Consider the following 21069-nt stretch of genomic DNA (forward strand, 5'->3'; position numbering starts at 1 on the left):
TGTATCAGCAGATTTTTTCTTACACTGCCATTTGGGTGCCTGCTGACACAGCCTGAATAAATCTTTCAAACATTTTCCTTCCTAGAGATGGATGAATAAGATGAACTCCAATATCCAGACCTTCCATTAACTCTTCACTTGCCACCTAGGTCCTTCCTGTTACCAGATCTCTAGAAAACTTAAGATGTCTCTTTCCAGCATGAGTTTACAGTATTTGAAGCCCTCAGTGCCTTGACAATAGCTTGAAGTTTTATGGAAGAATCAACTAACAAAAGAGTGATTGTGGTTTTAGGCATAGAATTTGTAGTTTAGACTGATGATTATTTCACTACTAGTATTTTGAAAATCATCAAACTTTCCAATAGGAGAAGAGCCTTGTAAATTTATAGAAAACAAAGACATTTTTTTCTTGATTCTAGCATGTTGAGTCTTAAAGTGACTTCTTCCTAATTTTAGTCTGTTTTCTCCTCTGATTGGTTAGTGAAGTGATTTCTAAAAATTATTAATTTCTGACTCGAGAATTCCTAAGGCAGTTTCATTGATATATATTTTAGCCAGATATTCAGAAATGCTAAAAATACTGATACCTGAAAATATGTGCTCTGGGATAATGAGACTGGAAGGGTAAAAGATAAGGGACCTAACTTATCTGCACCGTGCCAGCCCCTTTTGTAAGCCACTACACAGCATGCAGGACAGAGAGAGAAAGAGAGAGAGAGACAGAGAGATGGTCTCATTTTACGAGGAGGTGGTTCCTAGTCAAGTGAAAGGCACTGCTCAGTGAGTTGGAAGGAATATGGTAAGGGCTTAAGCCTTTAAAGGGATCAGGAAATACCGTTTGGTGGTAAAAGCCCTAGATCAAGAGTCATAAAAACCTAGATTCCTGTCTGAGTGACATCATTTTACAAACGAGGTCATCTGCCTAGACCCTGAATACTTCCACATCTGTGAAGTGAGTATATAATCTCTAACCTGCCTTCTTAACCGTGGCTGCACGTTTTAATCACCCGGGAAGCTTTGAAAAATACGTTTAAATCCCCCCCTGAAGAGATTCCGATTTGATTGGTCTAAAGTGCGGCCTGGGCATTGGAATTTTTAAAATCTCCATAAGTAATTAACATGTGCAGCTAAGGCTGTGAATCCTTTGTTTGGAGGACGGCTGGAAACTCCTCTATAAATTTATTTACAAAGTAGGTGAGCAGATGTTATCGACAGTATAAATAGGTTTTCTTTTTCTTTTTTACCATAACTTCAACTGTTAAAAAAAAAAATCTAATCTCTGAATTTCCTCAGCACATAGGAAGCCGTTCATAAGTATTTGTTGCATTTGTGAATATATGTCCTTAAAATTTTTTAAGATCATTCAAAAAAACGGGGTTTGTTTGAGGTACAATGTATAGAGCCGGTCAAGAGGCAGGACTTTTCCGTTGAAACGTTCCCCGTAGAGAAATACGAGCCTTTCCCGCCCACCCGGGGCTCGCTTCACTCCCGCGCCCAAGCAGCGGCATCTTGGGGCCGCCCCTTGCCCTACAGCCCCGGACCGCTGGCTTCGGGACCGCGTGGGCGTCGCGAGCTCGGGGGCGGGGCGCTGGCCGGGCCCACCTCCTGGCTCTGTGGACACTCCCGCACCCCGCCCAGGCTCCCCGCCCCGGACGCGGGTAGGGGCGGGCTGCTGGTGGTGCCCGGCCGCCCGGACTCCACAGCCGAGCCCCGGGGCTTCGGCGGCTGCCTCCGCGCGACTCGGCGGGCCAGCTCTGTCGCCGGGTGCCCGCGCCGCCTGCGCCTCCGCCCGCAGGAGCCCAACGCGAGTGCCTCGTGCCCTACTCGGGCGGAGGCCAGGATGCGGCGCCTTGGGCCGGCCCCACGACCCTGAGCACGTTGGCCCTCAGAAGGAAGCCGCCTTTCGCCTGCACCTGCAGCCTCGGTGGCCCGGAGATGATCCCTTACTTCTCCGCCAACGCGGTCATCTCGCAGAACGCCATCAACCAGCTGTGAGTCCGCCGTGCGCCCTTCCGCCTCCGCGAACGCTCGGAAAGTTTGCTTTTCAGCAGCCGCTTCCCCAGCATCCTGGGGAGCAAACAAGCAAGGGAGAGTGAAAGCGCACCCTGAGTACTTGGCGGTTTCCGGGTGTCCTGAGGGGCGGACGGTGGTGTGGAGGTGTGGGGTGATTCTTGGAGGCAGAAAGTGTCCGGTGGTGCGGGTGGACAGAATCATTTGGGAGAATTTCTGATAAACTTTGAAGGAATCTGAAAGTGGGTCGCCCGGAGAAGTTGTCTGTGGTGACCGAATGACAGCCGAGCCATTTGCTATTCGGCAGACTGGGGTGTAGGGTGGTCGGTAGGATCGGAACAACCGGCGACAAACGCGAGGGACTCCCTATGGGTCCTGCTGGTGACCACCCTCCCGTGGTGGTGGTTTTTGTTTGTCTTAAATATGTTTGTGCATGACTATAAGTTTCTGTTGCAAGCCGTTCACACAAAGAAAGATAGTTCATTCTTCACTCCCGCTGGTTGTAGTCTGGAGTTATTTCAGAAAAAGATTTCGGTAGTTCAGCTTTCTCTCTCTCTCTCTCTCTCTCTCTCTCTCTCTCTCTGTCTCATCGTTCTTCTCTCCCTCTCTCCTCCGCCTGTCCCCCACTCCGTACTATTACTTGCTCACAGCCCCAAGCCTGCATGCACACCTTCATTCACTAAAGTGCAAGATTCAAGTGCATCTTTAAATCGTCACTGTTTTTGAAGTTTCTAGAGTTGTCATTCTCTTCCATTGTACTTTAGCTGTTTCTGAGAATTGTGTGTGCTGAGGCTTGTGGTTAATCTCACATAACAGTTATGAAGCTGAAAGTAGAGGAACTCTTTACTATTCAGATTGTATCCTTAAGCCAATGAAGTGGTTTAAGGTTACTTTAGATAGCAGCAATTTGGTCTGTGTTCATGTATTGGCACGCACTCCGAGTAGCTTTAGAAGAGTCACCTGCCAAAGTTTCCCTATTCTCCTAGTGCTTAAGCAAAGCTACTGACTGCCTCCCTCCGAGGTTAGCTTTTTAATTTAATGTCCAGCAACGGAAACTTTAAATTATCCCTTATTGAAGATCCAGAGAATAGCATGTAAAGTGTGTTAAAGGTAATCTTACACCTAATTTATTATTCTAATTGGTAGTTTACCCTCCTATCCTCCCAAATCGAATTAAACTCATTTTCAGTTGTAGATTTTTTCCTTTGTGTTGATTCGTGGTGGAGCTCCTAATCAATAAAAGACAGAAAAAAAGAAAGAAAAAGTGGTTTTACTGCCTTGCACTGTAAACTGTACACAATTAAATAAACTACCTTACTTGTGTTTTCCCTCTAAAAAGAGGGAGGGACAAGTAGCGCGAAAGAGAAGGAAAGGAGTGAATAATCTGACTCTGGATAATCAATCTCACCTTTTAAAGTGTTAACAATACTTTCAAAATAAAAAAGGTGGTGGAAGCAACCCAAGTGTCCTGGATGGATGAATGGAAGAACAAATGTGGTATATACATATAATGGACTATTAGTCTTAAAAAGGAAGGAAATTGTGACACATGATACAACATGGATGAACCTTGAAGGCATTTTTCTAAGTAAAATAAGCCAATCACAAAAGCACAAATACGGTATGATTTCATTTATGTGAGGTACCTACTGTAGTCAAATTCAGAGAGTCAGAAAGTGGTTGCTAGGGGTCGAAGGGGAAGAGATGGTAAATTTGTGTTTAATAAATACAAAGTTTCATTTGGGGAAGATGAAAAAATTCTGGGGATTTTTGGTGGTTGCACAACAATGTGAAAGTACTTAAAACCATAGAACTACACACTTAAAATGGTTAAAATGGTAAATTTTATATATATTTAACCACAAAAAGAATAAAAATGGCTGAGTGCAGTGGCTCATGCCTGTAATCCTAGCACTCTGGGAGGCTGAGGTGGGAGGATAGCTTGAGGTCAGGAATTTGAAACCAGCCTGAGCAAGAGAGAGACCCCGTCTCTACCAAAAATACAAAAAATTAGCCCATTGAGGTGGCACACACCTGTAGTCCCAGCTACCCGGGACGCTGAGGCAGGAGGATCGCTTGAGCCCAGAAGTTCAAGATTACAGTGAGCTATAATGATCCCACTGCACTCTAGCTGGGGCAACAGAGTGAGACTCTGTATCAAAAAAAAAAAAAAAAAAATACAATTTTTAAAGCAGAGGTTCTAAGCTTTTTGGGGGAAAAGGAGTTTTGAGTCATGCTTTCTGGTGTAATAAAACAGGTCCAGATTTCTTTTCATACCAATTAATGTCTTTGGATAAATCATTTGTGCTTCAGTTTCTTCCACTGTAAAATGGGGATACGGTGGTTCTTAACCCTTAGGATCATAAGAGATCACGTATTTGGTAACACTTTGTGAACTTTGAATGCCTACACAAAAAGTTAATTAAAAAAATAGTTAAATGATAACTAATAACTGCCGCTTACCACTTAATGTATGTTGGTGCATATTATCTCATTTAATCAGCACAGCAGCCCTATGAACTAATTTCTTTTTACAGACAGTGAAAGCTGAGACTTAGAGAAGTTATTGCTCAAGGCAATACAGCTTATCAGTGACAAAATTGTCCTTAGAATCTGGATCCATTTCTTAGTCCAGTGCTCTTAACCACTATAAAAATGATATTTTGTCTTAGTAGTGGCTAGGTCGCTTTTGAGCCTTGGCAGTTTTAGGAATTATCTTTGCTGAGTTCTTCAACTTAGAGAAAAAACATTTGCTACACTGAGTTTTGCTACTAAGGTAGATAAATTTTTTAAGTATTTTCAGAATACTTCTCTTTCATTTATGTCTCTTTTGCCACCTTTTTTTTCTTAAAAGAGACTTGCTATAATATTCACTTCTTCTAAACTGTATTTATTTGTATTGCTTTAGAGGTCATGCTTACTCATATTTATTTAGCATTTATAGTGTCGCCCAGCTCATCATCATTAAAAAGAAATCATTGGGGGCCAGGCGAGGTGGCTCACGCCTGTAATCCTAGCACTCTGGGAGGCCGAGGCGGGTGGATCGCTCGAGCTCAGGAGTTCGAGACCAGTCTGAGCAAGAGTGACCAGTCTGAGCAAGAGTGAGACCCCGTCTCTACTAAAAAATAGAAATTATCTGGACAACTAAAAATATATATAGAAAAAATTAGCTGGGCATGGTGGCGCATGCCTGTAGTCCCAGCTACTTGGGAGGCTGAGGCAGTAGGATCACTTAAGCCCAGGAGTTTGAGGTTGCTGTGAGCTAAGCTGACGCCAGGGATCATTCTTAATAAAGTACTAAACTTTATGAACTTAACCAGACCCATTTTGGGCACCTATTGTAGAAGTTCTTAATTTGGGGTCCATGGTCTATGGATTGGCTTCAGAAAGTCAGTGAATTATTATAATTCCCTGAGATCATATGAAAATGTTAGGTAGATAAATATATATTTTTAAATCAGATTCTCAAAATAATCTGTGATCTCAAAAAAGGTTAAGAACCTCTTTCCTAAAAGGAAATGTTTATTTCTAAGACCTGATACTTAGGTCTGATACTTAGGTCAAATGCTGATGTGAGCATTTCCCTGTAGTACCAGATATGTAAATAGCAATGACTAATAGGAGCAACTAAAAGACTCAGGACACCAAAGGGTCCTAAGTGAAGACTGACTCAGTGTGTATTTGAGGAGGGGATTCCTGGACACATGAGTACTCTTAGGCCAGTGGTTCTCTTGTCACTGCTGAGGAACCTCTCGTAAGAGCTTCTTGCCCTTTCTCATTTGCTGCCTCAGATTTGCCGTGGATTTAGAAACCAATGAGAATTGTGTCGAAGAGTAAGCCAAAGTGAGATCTTAGGGGCTCTCCTATGGGGAAAGTTCATGACCTTTAGAGTGTGGAGAGTGTGGCCTTTGGATACCTATTTTGGTGATTTCACAGGCTCTTTCTCATTTCTTGACTTTTAACTGTGTTATATATAGGTGAAATTACAGAATTGCTAGGGTATTACTGTACTTTATTGGTAATTATGTCATATTATTGGATTAAGATCTCCCTTTCCCACTGTATAAAACTCACCAAATATGATATTATTAATATTTTTGACCTTTCTAAGAAGGACATTAAGAAGTGTTCAAATTCATTGCAGAAACAAAGAATAGTTGTAAGTGTTAAATCTACTGTATATGAGCAACCCGGACAATCATCTGATCAAACTTCAAGAGTCTTGGATCAGACTGATCAAAATGATCATGAAAAGTTCTATACCCTTTAAGAGTCTGTACATGGTTTTTAAAAAACAAAAACAAAAATCTGAACTTGTGAAAAATGTGAAAGCCTATGTTAGAGCCATTATTTCAGTCCCTGGGAAGTGGTCACTAAACAAGGGGCCAAGGTGTTTGTTATTGTTATACACCAAGCATATGTCCATTTTTGTGTCCTAAAAAGTTCAGGAAAGGATCAAGGATTATTAGATAAAATGCTGGCAAAGGCTACCATTAAAAATGTTCCCATTATAAAAAACCTCTGATCAAAAGTCTTAGAACTTAGGCACTTGAGACATTGCTTGATTTATTAATGAGGTTACCTTGAGCTTTTTGTGCTTGACCTAAAATATTTTTCTTTATTTGGTTCATACATATCAGTGCTTTCTAAAGCTCAGACTCAACAATAGAGGAGGAGCATATTGAGATGATTATCCAAAGTGTACCTTTTTGTGAAATCGAAAGGTAGAAACAGTTTCATTTTTTTGTATTAGTAGTAGTACTGATGCTGTTTTGGTTCCACTTTGTAGTTGTCCAAGGGATTTCACATTGCTCATTTCTGAAATTAAGCTTGCATCAGAATCACTTGGAGTGCTTGTTAAAACACAATTGCTGGCCACATACCTCTGATTCTCTAGGTCTAGGGTGTGGCTGGAGAATTTGCATTTTCTAACAAGTTCCTAGGTGATGCTGCTGATGTTGGTTTGGAGACCACTTCCTTAAAGTATTCCTCTGAGGCAGAATGAGCAAGTCATCATCCACGTTTTATGGAGTAACAAACTAGAGAAATTAAAACTATAGAAATTAAAATGGTGAAGTGATTTGTACAGGGCTACATGGCTCTTTATTGGTAGAACTGAAGCTAGAACTCTTAGAATGCTGCACTGAAAGTCCTGATACATATATCTTTGTAAACATTTGCAAACATTTTTTTAGATAAATTTCTAGCAGTGGAATTTCTGGGTCTGATGGTATGTATATGTTAAAAATTTGATACAGTGGCTGGTGCACTGTGGCTCACGCCTGTAATCCTAGCTCTTTCAAAGCAGGAGGACCTCTTGAGGTCAGGAGTTTGAGATCATCCTGAACAAGAGTGAGACCCCATCTTTACAAAACATAGAAAAGTCAGCCCAGCATGGTCGTGTGTGCGTTTAGTGTCAGCTATTTGGAAGGCTGAGGCAGGAGGATCTCTTGAGCCCAGGAGTTTGAGGTTGCAGTGAGCTATGATGACACAACTGCACTCTAGCAGGGTGACAGAGCAAGACCCTGTCTCAAAAAAAAAAAAACAACTTTGATACAGACAGCCAAATTGCTTTCTAAAAAGGCTTTGCCAGTTTGCTCTTACTAGCTATATTTAAGAGTATATCTTTCCCTATATCTTCACCAACCCTGTTAATAAGAACATTAAATAGCAGTTAATTTTTTAATGAGTTCTTACTCTCTGACAGACACTGTTTTGAGCACTATACAAATTATCTCACTCTTCTTAAAAATCTTTTGAGTCAAGTATTATCCTTAATTACAGATAAGAGGCACAAAGAGGTTAAGTAACTTGTCTAAGATTATCCAGCCAGGATGCAAACGTACGCAGTCTGATTCAGAGCCCCTGCTCTTAAATACTTCTCTATTTATAATTGACTTATTAGTATAGAAGTTTAGCATATTTTTACATTTTTGTCGGTCTTTTTCATTTTTCTTCTACGGTTTGCATGTTTGTACTTCTGACCATTTTTCTATTGGTATTTTTCCTTTTTATATTCTCTATATATTCTGACTATGTGGCAAAAACCTAGTCTATAGCTTGCCTTTTAACTTTGCATCTCATATAAAAGTTTTTAATTTTTATGCAGTCAAATCTGTAGGTATTTTCTCTTATGATTTCAGGGTTTTGTATCTTTAAAAAAAAACCCTTTCCACCCATGCTTAGGATTATAAAAGTATTATTTCATATTTTTCTAGTATGTTTATATTTTAAATTATTTAACTCTTCAAAACATCTGGAATTTATTTTTATTTATACTGGGAGGTAGGAATCTAGCTTAACCTTTTTTCCAAATAGGTAGTCAGTTCTTCCAGTATCATTATTTAATCCATTCTTACTTCACTAATTTGAAGTGCTACATGTATTACATATTCTTACAGATACTTGGGATCTACTTCTGGACTTCTGTTGATATATTTTTCTGTTCATACACAGATACCATACTGTTTTTACTTATTACAGATTTAGTGGATATCTTGATATCATATATGACAAGGCCTATCTCATTGTTATTTTTTTAATTGGCTTAGCTTTTCTTGTTTATTTTCCAGATAAGTATTAGAATCAGCTTGTCGGTTTCCACTTTTAAAAATTCTGTTGGGTGCTCGCTTCGGCAGCACATACACAAAAAAATTGGAATGATAACAGAGAAGATTAGCATGGCCCCTGCCCAAGGATGACACACAAATTCATGAAGCGTTCCATATTTATTTGGGCAGGGGCAATATACGTAACCTAAACTTTTGTACCCCCATAATATGCTGAAATAAAAAAAAAAAAACACAAAAATAACTGTTAGCATGGAAAAAAAATTCTGTTGGAATTTTGATTGAAATTTTACTGAATTAATTTTAGATCAAATTAACAGTTTTACAAAATAAGCCTACCCAATGAAAAACATAGGGTGTGTGTCTATTTAATCACTGCTTTTTAAAATGTCCTTCATTTAAATTTTCTAATTTTCCTTATATGGTAATTACACATTCTTTATTAGGTGTATTCATGGACATTATGTAAAGGTTTTATTGCTCTTGTGAATGAGCTCTCCTATGACATTTTCTAATTAGTCACTGCAGGTGTGTAGTAAAACTATTGCTTTTTGTATTTGCTTTTATTATCAGACCACCTTGCTGAACTCTGACTTGGTTATAATATCTATCAATATTTTAGTTACTTTTCTTGACATTTCTGGGTGGATGATTATATCATCTGTAAATGAGTTTTGTCTCTGAATACAGTCAGGCATCCCATAATGACATTTCAGTCAACAAAGGATTATATTCGATACAACGGTGGTCCCATAAGATTATAATGGAGCTGAAAAATTCCTGTCACCTAGTAGTTGTAGCAGCCATAATGTCACAGTATAATGCATTACTCACATGTTGTGGTGATGCTAGTGTAAAAAAAAAACTACAGAGCTGATAGGTATATAAAAGCATAGCACATACAGTTATGTACAGTACATAATACTTGATAATCAACTGTTACTGGTTTATGAATTCACTTTTTATCATTAGAGTATATTCCTTATACTTATAAAAAAAGAAGTTAACTGTAAACAACCTCAGGAAGATCCTTCAGGAGATACTCAGAAGAAAGGCACTATTAACATAGCAGTTGACAGTTCCATGTGTGTTGTTGCCCCTGAAGACCTTCCAATGGGACAAGAGGTAGAAAACAGTGAAATTGATGATCCTGACCCTTTGTTAGGCCTAGGTTAGTATATGTATTTGTATCTTAGGTTTTTTTATTTTCTTATTTTTTCTTCCAAATTTTTTGTAGGGATGGGGTATTGCTATGTTGCCCAGGCTGCTTTCGAACTCCTGATTTCAAGTGATCTTCCTTCCTCAGTTCCCCAAGGTGCTGGGATTACAGGTGTGAGCCACTGTGCCCAGCCCATGATGCTTTTTAAATCTAGTCTCCTACAGAAATGAGCAAACATAATTAGAATAATTGATAATTCAGTGATTGAAACCAGGCCTTTATTTATGATTTAAGGGCTTTTTTCCTCTCTCTTTTGTGGGTAAAGAGACTAATACTAATATTTAAAACTGATCTGAGATGTCTCTGCAACTTTAAATTAATACTGACTTTTTGTGTTTATTTCTGATTTTTGAATCAGAAATAGCCTTTTAAAATGGAATATTTTTAAAAGGGTAATCAAATTAGCTTACATCTCGTGAATCTTCTATGTGTTATGGCCTTCAAATATGAAGGAGAGTTTAATGATCCACTGTCAGAATATAAAGGTGCATTTGTATTTTTATTATTGGAGATAACTTTTTTTGGCTTTATACACACGTGTTTTTTTGACCATCAGTAGTAATTGGCCTGGAACTTGGGGGGTGGGGAGAGCTCTCAACTTTGGCCTTCTTGGAATCATGCTTAACCAACTTAACTGAAGAGTAAATCTGCACAAGAAAGATGAACAGGAATGGCGAGTTATTGATGTGTTCAACTCAAGATTTCTTTTTGATAAATCTGGAGTGGATTTTTTTCTAAATTACTGCTATTTGGTTTTTACGCTCACCTATATTTACTACTAAAATTGGAAAATTTCTCTAGTCTTACACTGATAAACCACTGCTCAAAGCCAAATAATTAAAGATGTTGTCAGTCTCTGTTTCCAAGAGCTGTTGGAGAAATAGAGGGGCTCAAACTTCCATAGATCATCTTACTTCTCTTCTTGAGTCTTTCCAGTAAATATGAGTCCTCTTGGCTTCTCTCTGTCACCCAGGCTGGAATTCAGTGGTGTGATCATAACTCACTTGTAGCCTCAAAATCCCTAGGCTCAAGGGATCCTCCTGCCTCAGCCTTCTGAGTAGCTAGGACTACATGTGTGCACCACTATGCCCAGCTAATTTTTTTATTTTTTTGTAATGACAGGGGTCTCACTATGTTGCCCAGGCTGGGGCTTGGACCCCTCACCTCAAGTGATCCTTCCAATGAGTAGGCCTTCCAAAGTGTTGGGATTACAGACCAGAGCCACCTCCTCAGGTGTGAGTCCTCTTAATTACCATGCTAAACCGCCTTGGGGCAAACAGTGGTATAGATGTTATCACACAATTTCTTCTGAATTTATCACATAGTTTCTGAATTTCTAAGGTTAAAGTAAAAAAAACAAAAATAAAATTGCTTCCAAAGTGCTTTCAGACAGCGTTAGAATTAGCTTTGCATTATTGAATGTTGCTATGTAATGTAATTAGGTTTAACTTAAAGAAATATGCTAAGAACATCAAGGCCTTTTTAGGTGTGCCTGTGATTTGGAAAGGATGTAGCCAGTGATTTGTAAATAGATTGCTAGTGTGTACACCAAAGGGCAAATTTGGGCTCACCTCCTTTTTTGCATGATTTGTGAATTTAACAACTTTTGTTTTCCGTATTAATCTGATTTTAGAAGGATGTGACCCTTCTTTTAGTAACTCAAGGGATTTGGCATTCATTATGTCTGGTAAAGCAACAATGTCCAGAGGTTTGAATCACTCTCAAATAAAGAGAAACCTCAGTGTTAGCCAATTCTAAACTTTTTCTTTTTTTTTTTAAGTTGTAACAGTTTAGGTTTTAGGTATAGAAGAAGTAGAATTATTTGATTTTTTTTTTTTTTTGGTAATGAGCTAAGTGATTTAAATTGTTTATGTTTGTTTGAGTATAAGCTCTACCTCACTTTAGGGGACTGTGGAGATCCCATGAGATAATTATTCATAAGAAAGGACAATGAAAATTCCAGTTATGATTGTTACTTTTATCATCTGTACTTAATATTTTTGATCAAGATTCATGTGGTCCTGTCATTTGTAGTAACATGGGTGAAACTGGAGGCCATTATGTTAAGTGAAATAAGCCGAGCACAGAAAGACAAATATTGCATGTTCTCACTCATATGTAGGAGCTAAAAAATCGGATTTCGTAAAGATGGAGTATAGATTAGTGGTTACCAGAGGCCAGGAAGGATGGGGGAAGGGAAGCATGAAGAGGGGGGAAAAAGAATAATAAATGTATTTATTACCACTAAACTGTACACTTAAAAATAGTTAAGATGGTAAATTGTATATGTATATTTTACCTCAATAATAAATAAATTTAACAAAATAAACTCTTCCATCTAGAACACTTGTTACAATAATATTATGTTCATACCTTAATATTAAAATATATAATAAACTTTTAAAAAGACTCATGGATATTTATGATCCATAACAGGATATTTCAAGCCCTGAGAGTTCTAATTGTGGACTTTATATTGATTGTCTTCTGTGTGACTGTGTAAGTGTTTGTGCCACACACGGTTTTGTTTGTTTGCAACTCAAGCAACACTTTAAAAGCATCCTTCATTGCCCTGGGAAAAAGCTGGCTAGGTTTATGAGCTCAGCATCTTGTCTCTGCTCCAGTTGCTCTCCATGAGGGCTAAGTTGAATGACTTTTATTCATTGATTTTTAAATGAGTATCACTTATACCAGAGAGCTCTTAAAAGAGATGCCATTTCTTCCAGGTGTGGTGGTGTGCCCACCAGGCCCAGTTACTCAAGAGGCTGAGGTGGGAGAATTGCTTGAGCCCAGGAGTTCAAGATCAGCCTGGGCAACAAGTGAGACCCTGTCTCATTATTTTTATATATATACATATATATATATGTTAGTTTTAGAAAGAAGAGATGTCATTTCTTCAGGATCCTCCTGTCCCATGTTCCTTTAAATTACTGTTTCTCCTAATGTTCTCGTGAACAGCACAGTTCTCATGAACATTAACATTTTTAATTTCCTATCATGTCATCTTTATTTTTGTAAGGAGCTTTAGTTTGAGAAGTTGAGGTTTCTGTGGCCAGGGGGTGGAGGGGGTGGTTTGTGAATTCTTGATGTAAATTTCTCTTCCTAAGAGATGAGTGAAATAGAGTCAAACAATGAATGAAATTGAAGCTCTTTGCAGTCTCTTTGACCAGATTTGGTATATATTATTCTATCAATGCTACCTCTGTGATGCTAATCCCTCCCTAGTAAAATATCATAATTAATTCTTAAAGTATCCCATTCCTTAAACATTCTCTTTTAAAACTCTTAAAAGTTTTCTTGGGTCACACATTCAGAGCAACTATCTATCTGCCATATTTTCTTGTGCCTAATAGTAATAGTGTGGTGTTTGGAATGAAACAGACCTGAGTTCCAAAGTTTCATCATTATCTGTGTGATCTGAACATATTATATAACCACCCTAAGCCTTAATTTCCTCATCAATAAAATGAAACTTATAATACCTAAGAGGAATAAATATGATATTTATGAAGTACTAGTAATAATAAGCACTCAGTAAATGGTAGCTAAAATTTTTACTATTTTGCTCTTTTGACATGAGCAAAATTATAAGAGAAAGAATTAGAATACAGAGTGGCACCCTAGCCTGATGGTAAAAACTCCATCATTTTCATCATTATACTAAGTTGTACCTATTATGTTAAGAGGTGGGAGATAAAAAGAAATACAAAGCATGGTTCCTGCAGTCAGTATGTTCAGTCTGTTGAGAAAATAAGACATGTCAATAAAAGGATACGTAAAAGCACAATTTAGTGCATGCTAAGTGTCAGATGAACGGTGCAGTTAATGCTTTAGGAGTTCAGAGGACAGAAAAGTAAATGAGCCAGTTAGAAAAGGCATTATGAAAGTAGCATTTGATTGGGACCTCTGGCCTTTATTTCTGGCCCTCTTAAATGTCTTGATTTGTGTAAACAGTGGTAGAGGATACTTGTGTGGTGAGAAGAAAGGAAGACTACTGTGGCAGATGTTATGGCCATATTGCATACAAATAGTTCTCAATGAATGGCTACTATTAGTCATTTGTGGTAAGAAGGAGAATCCAGAAAGGCTTTTGTATAGACTAATAATAATGTTCTTTAGAAAACTGTTGTGAGCATATTTTCGGTGTATTGTATAGGCAGAGTATCTACTGGGTACATAGCGTTTGCAGATTTTACATTGCTTGTTTAGGAAAGTTGCCAAGATTGTAAGGCTGTTGTTAATGAATCAGTACCAGTGGCTGGGAGCACAATGTGAAATCCCCACAGGCAGCCTAAGAACAGAAATCATTAATCTGCTGGTGGCTTTATGGTTTATAAAAAAAAAAAAAGTACATTCAAGTAATCTAAAGCAAAACCTCTTTCTCTGCTTCCTCCAGGTGCTTAGCTCTAGATATTATTACATCAGTATCATGTGGTAGACAAGGTGGCTCCCATGGCACAGAGGGCTTGTAATATTTACGGTGGAGTGAGGTATAAGGGGAAAGGTGTGAGAGAAGGGTGTGCTGATTGCTATTTTTCCTTGTTCTTATTAGTTTGATTACCAATTTAATGGCCTGGTTGCCAACTAATGGCTTAACTTATTTAGCCTTGTATATAAGCAATGTACAGCTCCTTGGTTTTTAAGTCAAGTACACAGGAAAACTATCCTAGTGGACCTGGGGATCTTTCATACAAAGAGTAAGCCTGTGGTTATACATCAATTAATAAAGAACTATATAAATGCCATGTTACACTAAGCCCAAATGATAAGTTAATGATACTGAGTCAAAGAAGAGTCACTGCAACTACTAAAAATTTAGTGATTGTTCCTTAATAACTCTCCTACAATGAGAGAAATGGCAAACTGAGACTAAAGAGAAACTATATGTTAATATTTATTTACATTTAGTGATTCTAACCAAATTAATTTAAACCCAGTGTAATTTTTTTTCAAAATTAAAGAAAAACTTAAGAATATAGACTGGCTAGTTATCTATAATTTAAAGATTAAAAGCTGTTGTTTCAAATACAGTTTTTTATTGCTTCCCTCCTTGGAAGTACTTTGAATACATCTGTTGAGAAACCACTTTAGTCCTGGCTATGTGTGTTGGGACTCATTCACTCTTGTGACTCTCCCATAGTCAGTCTCAGTTATCATGGTAGTCCACTATACCCACACTACTAGACTTTTCTCTCCTTAATTTTTGTTTTTTGGAAATGAGGTCTCGCTCTGTCTCCCAGGCTACAGTGCAGTGGTTCATTCACAGCTTACTGAAACCTCCAACTTCTGGGCTCAAGTGATCCTCTTGGCTCAGCCTCCCAAATAGCTGGGACTACAGGCACATGCCACCATGCCTGGCTAATTTCAAACATTTTTTGTAGAAATGGGATCTCACTTGTTGCCCAAGTTGGTTTTGAACTCCTGGCCTCAAGCGATCCTCCCACCTGGGCCTCCCAAAGTGCTAGGATTATAGGCCTGAGCCACTGCACCTGGCTCTCTCCTTGTTTTATTGCCATTTTAGATGTTTGTAGAAATTCTCAGCAAGGCCATATGCCCTGTTTGCCAGAAAATGTTAGTATCATAATGAGAAAGTTTGTTATGCTTTTAAAAACAATAACATGTAGTCTCTTCCACAGTTAAAATAAAAATCAACAAATGAATATTGAATGTCAGTGCTCTGCTTTATGGCTATCTTACAAATCAGTTTGGGGGAAATTTCCAAATGGAGAATCCTCCTGACTTTTTAAAAACCTGTCTACCCTTATACACAGTAGTAGAGTTGATAATATCTTCATTCTCTACCACCCACTCAGCTAAAAAATGAACTTGTCCTGGGTGAGTGATTTTTTTTAATGGAACTAGTCTTATCAACGAAGCAAAAAGTACTGATTATTTTTTAATATTTGCAGATAATGAATGTGTATTATCAAAAAACTAGAAAACACTAAGGCATTTTTCCTCCCCTAAAAAAGCATTGCTCTTATTCTTATCTCCCAAAGATATTTCCTATTAACACCATCCAGGCCTTTTCTGTGTGTATATATACTTTTTCAAATGGAATTATCCTGTATCTACTGCTTTGCAACGTGATTTTTTTTCACTTTAGCATATTGGGAACATCCTGTCATTGTCCTAAAATGCGTTTCTTTCACATCCTTTTTACCAGTTGTTTGTTTTCCATAGAGCTGATTGACATTCTGCCCCCTATTGTCGAACACTTTGATTGTGTCCAGTTTTTTGCAGTTATAAACAAACCCTCACTGAATGAACATCCTTGTGCTTCAATCTTTGCATATGTCCCTAACAGAAATATCCTAAAGCTCAACTCTGGGATTGCTAGGCCAAAAGATATGCATATTTCTAGTGCTTTTGATACAGATTGCTAGTTTACTCACCAATTGTACCAGGCTATACTCACTAGCAATTTTAGTAATTTTTATAATGCACCTGAAATGATAAAAAGTAAAATCAAGGTAAATACAATTCTATCTTTCAATTCATCTGAGCTACTTAGAGACCCAGAAAAGTTGATCCTCACTTGTTTTGCTATCAAGACCCTTTTTCATACCTAAGCATTGATGAAAAATGCTGTAATTTATAAGCTATTTGAGTAGAACTAATGGAATGATGAAGTTATTAGTATAATGATAGTTAAAATGAAGAAACTGATTATCCCAAGGTGTTTTTGAGCATGTATGTAGGTTTTATGAATTTAAGTTTGCTCCCCGAATTTTCAGTTTTATTCTAAAATCATCACAATTTTAGACTTAGAGAATTTTAAAGCCAAAAGATAAGCAAACAAACTTGCTTAGGGTTCTGTGGCAAATTAATTCAAATATTGAACAACATTTCATCATGTTTTGTTTAGTAAGTGTTAAGCAACATTGAGATTTCCCATAGTACTATCTTACAAATGATACTGAAATTTAAACAGATAATGAAATACATTAGTTTTTTAATGATTGTGACTATACTTATGAAGTTAGAATTTCCTGTCCCTATTTGTAGGAAACAGTAGACATATTTCACAAAAGTGAAGAGATTAACTTTTTAGAGAACAAGCCATTTAAATTCTTGGACCAAAAATTTCCATCTTTGAGGCTATATGAGTATTGAATATAGGAGAAGGGAAAAGAGTGTGTGTTTCTTAAAGACTCTGTTAAATGTCCACCAGTAGATCTAAAGAGTATCCACTGGGGCTTGTGGCAAATTTCCAGAAAAAAGGGGAGAAAAGAAAGATGGGAAAAACAAAGGAGTAGAGGCCACAGTTGGATGCTGGCTTCAGTAGTGCTGGTTGCCTGCCTTTCTCTGAAATTGAGCTGCTTCCTTAATGAAGGTATGTCTTTAAATCACAGACAGAGAAAGTGCTTTTGGGTGAAGTTTCACTATTTGTAGTGGCAGCAGTCCTGGACATGCTGCCGGAACAGAGGATGAGTTCAGCACCTTCTCTTCAGATGGTATCTCTGCCCGCAGTTCATCTCTTTTACATAGCAAGCTTCTGTTCACTGGAGAGTGGAGCTCTGTGGTTGGCCTGTCCAACTACTGTCAGGGACCGAAGGTGACTGATAAGGAGTCCAAAGGTCAAAATGGACAGTGTGAGGTCAATCTGACTTTAAGGGGAAAAGCTGTCTTTTTGGCTTACAGGCTTCAAAAACTAAATTGCAGCCTGGGAGATGTTCAATTCATCAGCTTCAGCCTTTCAGCTGTAGTCAAAGAAAAATTACTAGCTGTTTCTGCAGTCAGCAGGAGTGGAAAAGAAACAAAACTTATTTAAAGGGTATGATTTAATTGAATTGAGTTGTATTGGAGATTTCACTCCAGAAATGGTTTCTGTGGGAATGTTCATTTGCTTACTGTGAGATAGCAGGTATCAAATCAGAAACCAAAGGTAAACCTCTATCACCAAGGTCTTTTGTTGGATTTCATAATAGAAAGTTAATTAGATTAGATTCAAGTATTTCATTTATAAATATCACTTTTTGGCCTGTTATTAGGATGTCATGGAACAAAAAAAATAGGAGAGATAAATAGCATTTGCATTATTATTAGGGCTAACACTTTTTAATTGAATTGGCTTTTATGAAGTGTTTGGCTAACTTCAGAATTCAGGTACTACAAATAGGTGATCTCCAGTCTGATTAAAAGTTTCTTTTATAGAGACTGTCCTTTAAGTTAGCAGTAGTCCTTGTATACAGAGTTACTGAGAGACTGTCAGCTATTGTCCTCTAGTAAAAAGATTGTGAGCAGAATAGCTACATAATTTGCAGGACTCAGTGCAAAATGAAAATGCAAAGCTGTTTGTTTAAAAATCATGAAGAATTTCAAGACAACAACAGCAGAACATTAAACCAATTCTGGGACCCTTCTGAGCACCAAACCCTGTGCAGCCATACGATCACAAGTCCATGAAACTGGCCCTGACTTTGGAATGTGAAGTTAAATAGACATGGAGTTGGTCAGAGCTCTGCTACTTTATTTGCCTGTGTCTTTCTGAACCTCTTTTTTTTCTCTTTCTATTCCTTCTCTTTGTATAAAATTTTTCTTATTCTATTCCATCCTCTTGCCAAAGTTAGAAAACCTGTGGCAAGAATTGGGAATATGTATACTTCCTCCCTTAGTCCATGTGAGAACTTCGAGAATAACATTTCCTTCTCTTTGGCTGGTGGAATAATCAAGATTAGGGTTTGGTTTTTAGGCAAGCAATTGATTTAACTAAAAATACACATACCACATTATAGTTTTAAAAATTCTTTCACAATTATTATAACATTTGATTCAAACGATTATGCTTTTGAGGCAGTTAGTATTTTTTCCTCATTTTATAGATAAGAAAATGGGGCTGGGTACAGTGGCTTGTGCCTGTAATCCCAGCACTTTGAGAGGCTGAGATGGGAGGATCACTTGAGGTCAGGAGAGGAGAGAGGTTAAAAGACTTTCTCAAGGTTAACCAGCTGGTAAGTAAAGTTCAAGCCCATGCCTTTTCTCACAACTTCATTCTACCTTTACAGTTCTGTAAGATCAAGGATAAGGGGACAAAATAGCTTGCTTTCTCAAGTTAATCCATTTTACAGAATTTTTGACAGTTTTCCAAGAATAACTGCTGGCATATAATATTAATTAATATTTGCAACAAGATTTTACTTCTGTTAGTTGTTGTAACCCTTGCAATAACCCAATGCCATAGTATTTCAGTATCATTTTAAAGGAACAAGATTGAGGTTCAATGAGATAAAATGACTTGCTGAAGGTTATTTAATTAATAAATGAAAGGGCAATGACTGAAATCCAAGTCTTCTAACTTTATATCCTATGCTTTTGTACTATGCCTTATTTGCCTCCAATTAGTAATAGTTTCATATCTCTATTTGGTATCTATCAATTCAGTTATTGATCACTACAGTGTTCTGGGCACTGGGAGTGCATCAGTGAACACAAAAGACCAAGTCTTAACTCTGAGAACTCACATTCCAGAGTGTAAATAAATTATTATAAACAATCAGCTGATGATATAACTCTAAAGAAACGATGAAAAGATGGAAAGTAAACTGGGAGGGAGGGTGCTATTTTAGAGAAAATGGTCAAGAAACTGATAAACTGTTATTTGAACTACAAACTGAATTGTAGACATTTGGTGTAAATATATAAATCAATTTTTAGGTATAACAGACAGTCAGAATAATATGAGGCCACTACATTTATGGACATAATGGCAATAGATGAGGATTGTTAACTGTTATCCTTTACGTTTAATCTGCTTTCCCATGTAGCATAGATTATAAAATCATAAGATCAATAAAGCTCTAAATGTAGTCATTTCTTTTCATGCCAATCACTTGCTGTGTAAGGCAGTGTGTTTAATGTGTTGATGATCTTAGATTTCTCCCACTGTAATACTGTAATCAAATGGCATACTCTCGGGAGTTACTAACATTTCTAGAGTAACCAACAGGTGTAGGCAGTATAAACCCTCATTTGCTGGTCAGATTTAATTTTAATGAATTCCAAAATCCTTTATTGTAGCAAATCCTGTTATATCTGGTACTGTACATCTTTAGTAAGTCAGCTTTCACTTAATGCTTGGGAATCTTTGTAATATAAAAATGTTTATTGTGGAGGGAATTTCAGAAATGAGAAGAGAAGGAGGCAGCATGATGGAACAGGTAGAGTCTTGATAGGATTTGTCTATTGTGTGGTTTAAAATGACAGAGTCCAGAGTGTTAATAGAAGACCCTTAGAAACTCCCAAATCTTACCTATTTGTGTGTGTTTCCTCTGGTTTCAAAATTAAGTCCAAGCATAAGTCAGTGTTTGCTTCTTGCTAAGGCTAAATTGTTATCTGCTAAAAAGTGAGGGGTTACAACGTGGGGAGGCTGTTAATTCTCAGCTGCCCATAGTTTCTTTAGGGCATTTACCACATTCCTTTAGTATGGAGTTTTAGACTATGAAATTCATTAATACACTGAAATAATATGCAAACATGGGCCTATATATGATTAGTACATTAATTTTTCTGGAGGAAAAGGCCATAGCATTTATCAGATTCTCAAAGGAATCTAACGACCTCCTCTCAACATTCCCCCACCACAAATTAAGAACCTCAAATAGACTGTTTGAGGCATTTCATTTAGAAACCAAGTTAACTCTTTTTAAGCTTTTTCAATTTACCAATGAGATTCATTTATGCATTTTAAACAATCACTCATAATTTCCCAACACGGAACAAATTCGAGCTAATGTTTTCTCTCTATTGGGGAGGATTATGCAGCCTGTTGAATACTCTGTCCCTCATAGTAATCTTGAAGTAGACATTCCAAGAATGGGATTTGCTTAAAGAAAACTTAGAATATTACACTAAAGTCTGAATGTTTGTGTTCCTCAGCAAATAGTCACAACCTATGGTGAATAATAAAGTATAGCAATACTGGGGTAAAGTATTTCTGCTGCTTTGAACTATATCCAAGGAGGCAAAAATGACTCTTAAAGTTGTTACTTTGAAGTGTGAGAGGAAGTAGGAGAATTTCTAATTGCTTTTAATATAGGTACCTATTGAATTAATTATAAAGAGCTTGTTAGGTTTGGGAATGAGGACCACTGACCTAGGCTTAGACATTTGGCGGAATTTATTGTGAACTGAAAACCAAGAGTTCAACCCATTAAAGCCATTCTTTGCTATTAAGACTCAGTTTCTGCAGCCAACCATGTATAATTATGAATTTTTAGAAGTGTGAGCAATCACATTTTATGTGCCATTTTTGCCGTCTTGTCATGTAAC

General features: G+C 37.5%; 1 protein-coding gene and 1 non-coding gene across 6 annotated transcripts in view; both read left to right on the plus strand.

Moving 5' to 3' along the window:
• SSH2 (slingshot protein phosphatase 2) overlaps nucleotides 1-21069 on the plus strand; it is a 249352-nt gene that overhangs the window by 138265 nt on the left and 90018 nt on the right. Inside the window, exon 1 of one of the 5 annotated variants that reach the window (XM_045525296.1) lies at nucleotides 1718-1991. The exons of 3 other annotated variants lie outside the window; for them this stretch is intronic. In XM_045525296.1, coding sequence (XP_045381252.1) covers nucleotides 1936-1991 — 56 coding nt within the window. In that variant the 5' untranslated portion in view covers nucleotides 1718-1935. Of the gene's footprint in view, nucleotides 1-1717; nucleotides 1992-21069 lie in introns of those variants that run through there. One more of the 5 variants, XM_045525294.1, reaches the window with a different exon arrangement.
• LOC123621328 lies at nucleotides 8633-8742 on the plus strand. The gene has a single exon (XR_006729064.1). It is a non-coding gene; the product is annotated as a U6 spliceosomal RNA (small nuclear RNA).

The sequence above is a fragment of the Lemur catta genome, chromosome 15, assembly GCF_020740605.2.
Source record: "Lemur catta isolate mLemCat1 chromosome 15, mLemCat1.pri, whole genome shotgun sequence".
In the NCBI taxonomy this organism is placed as follows: Eukaryota; Metazoa; Chordata; class Mammalia; order Primates; family Lemuridae; genus Lemur; species Lemur catta.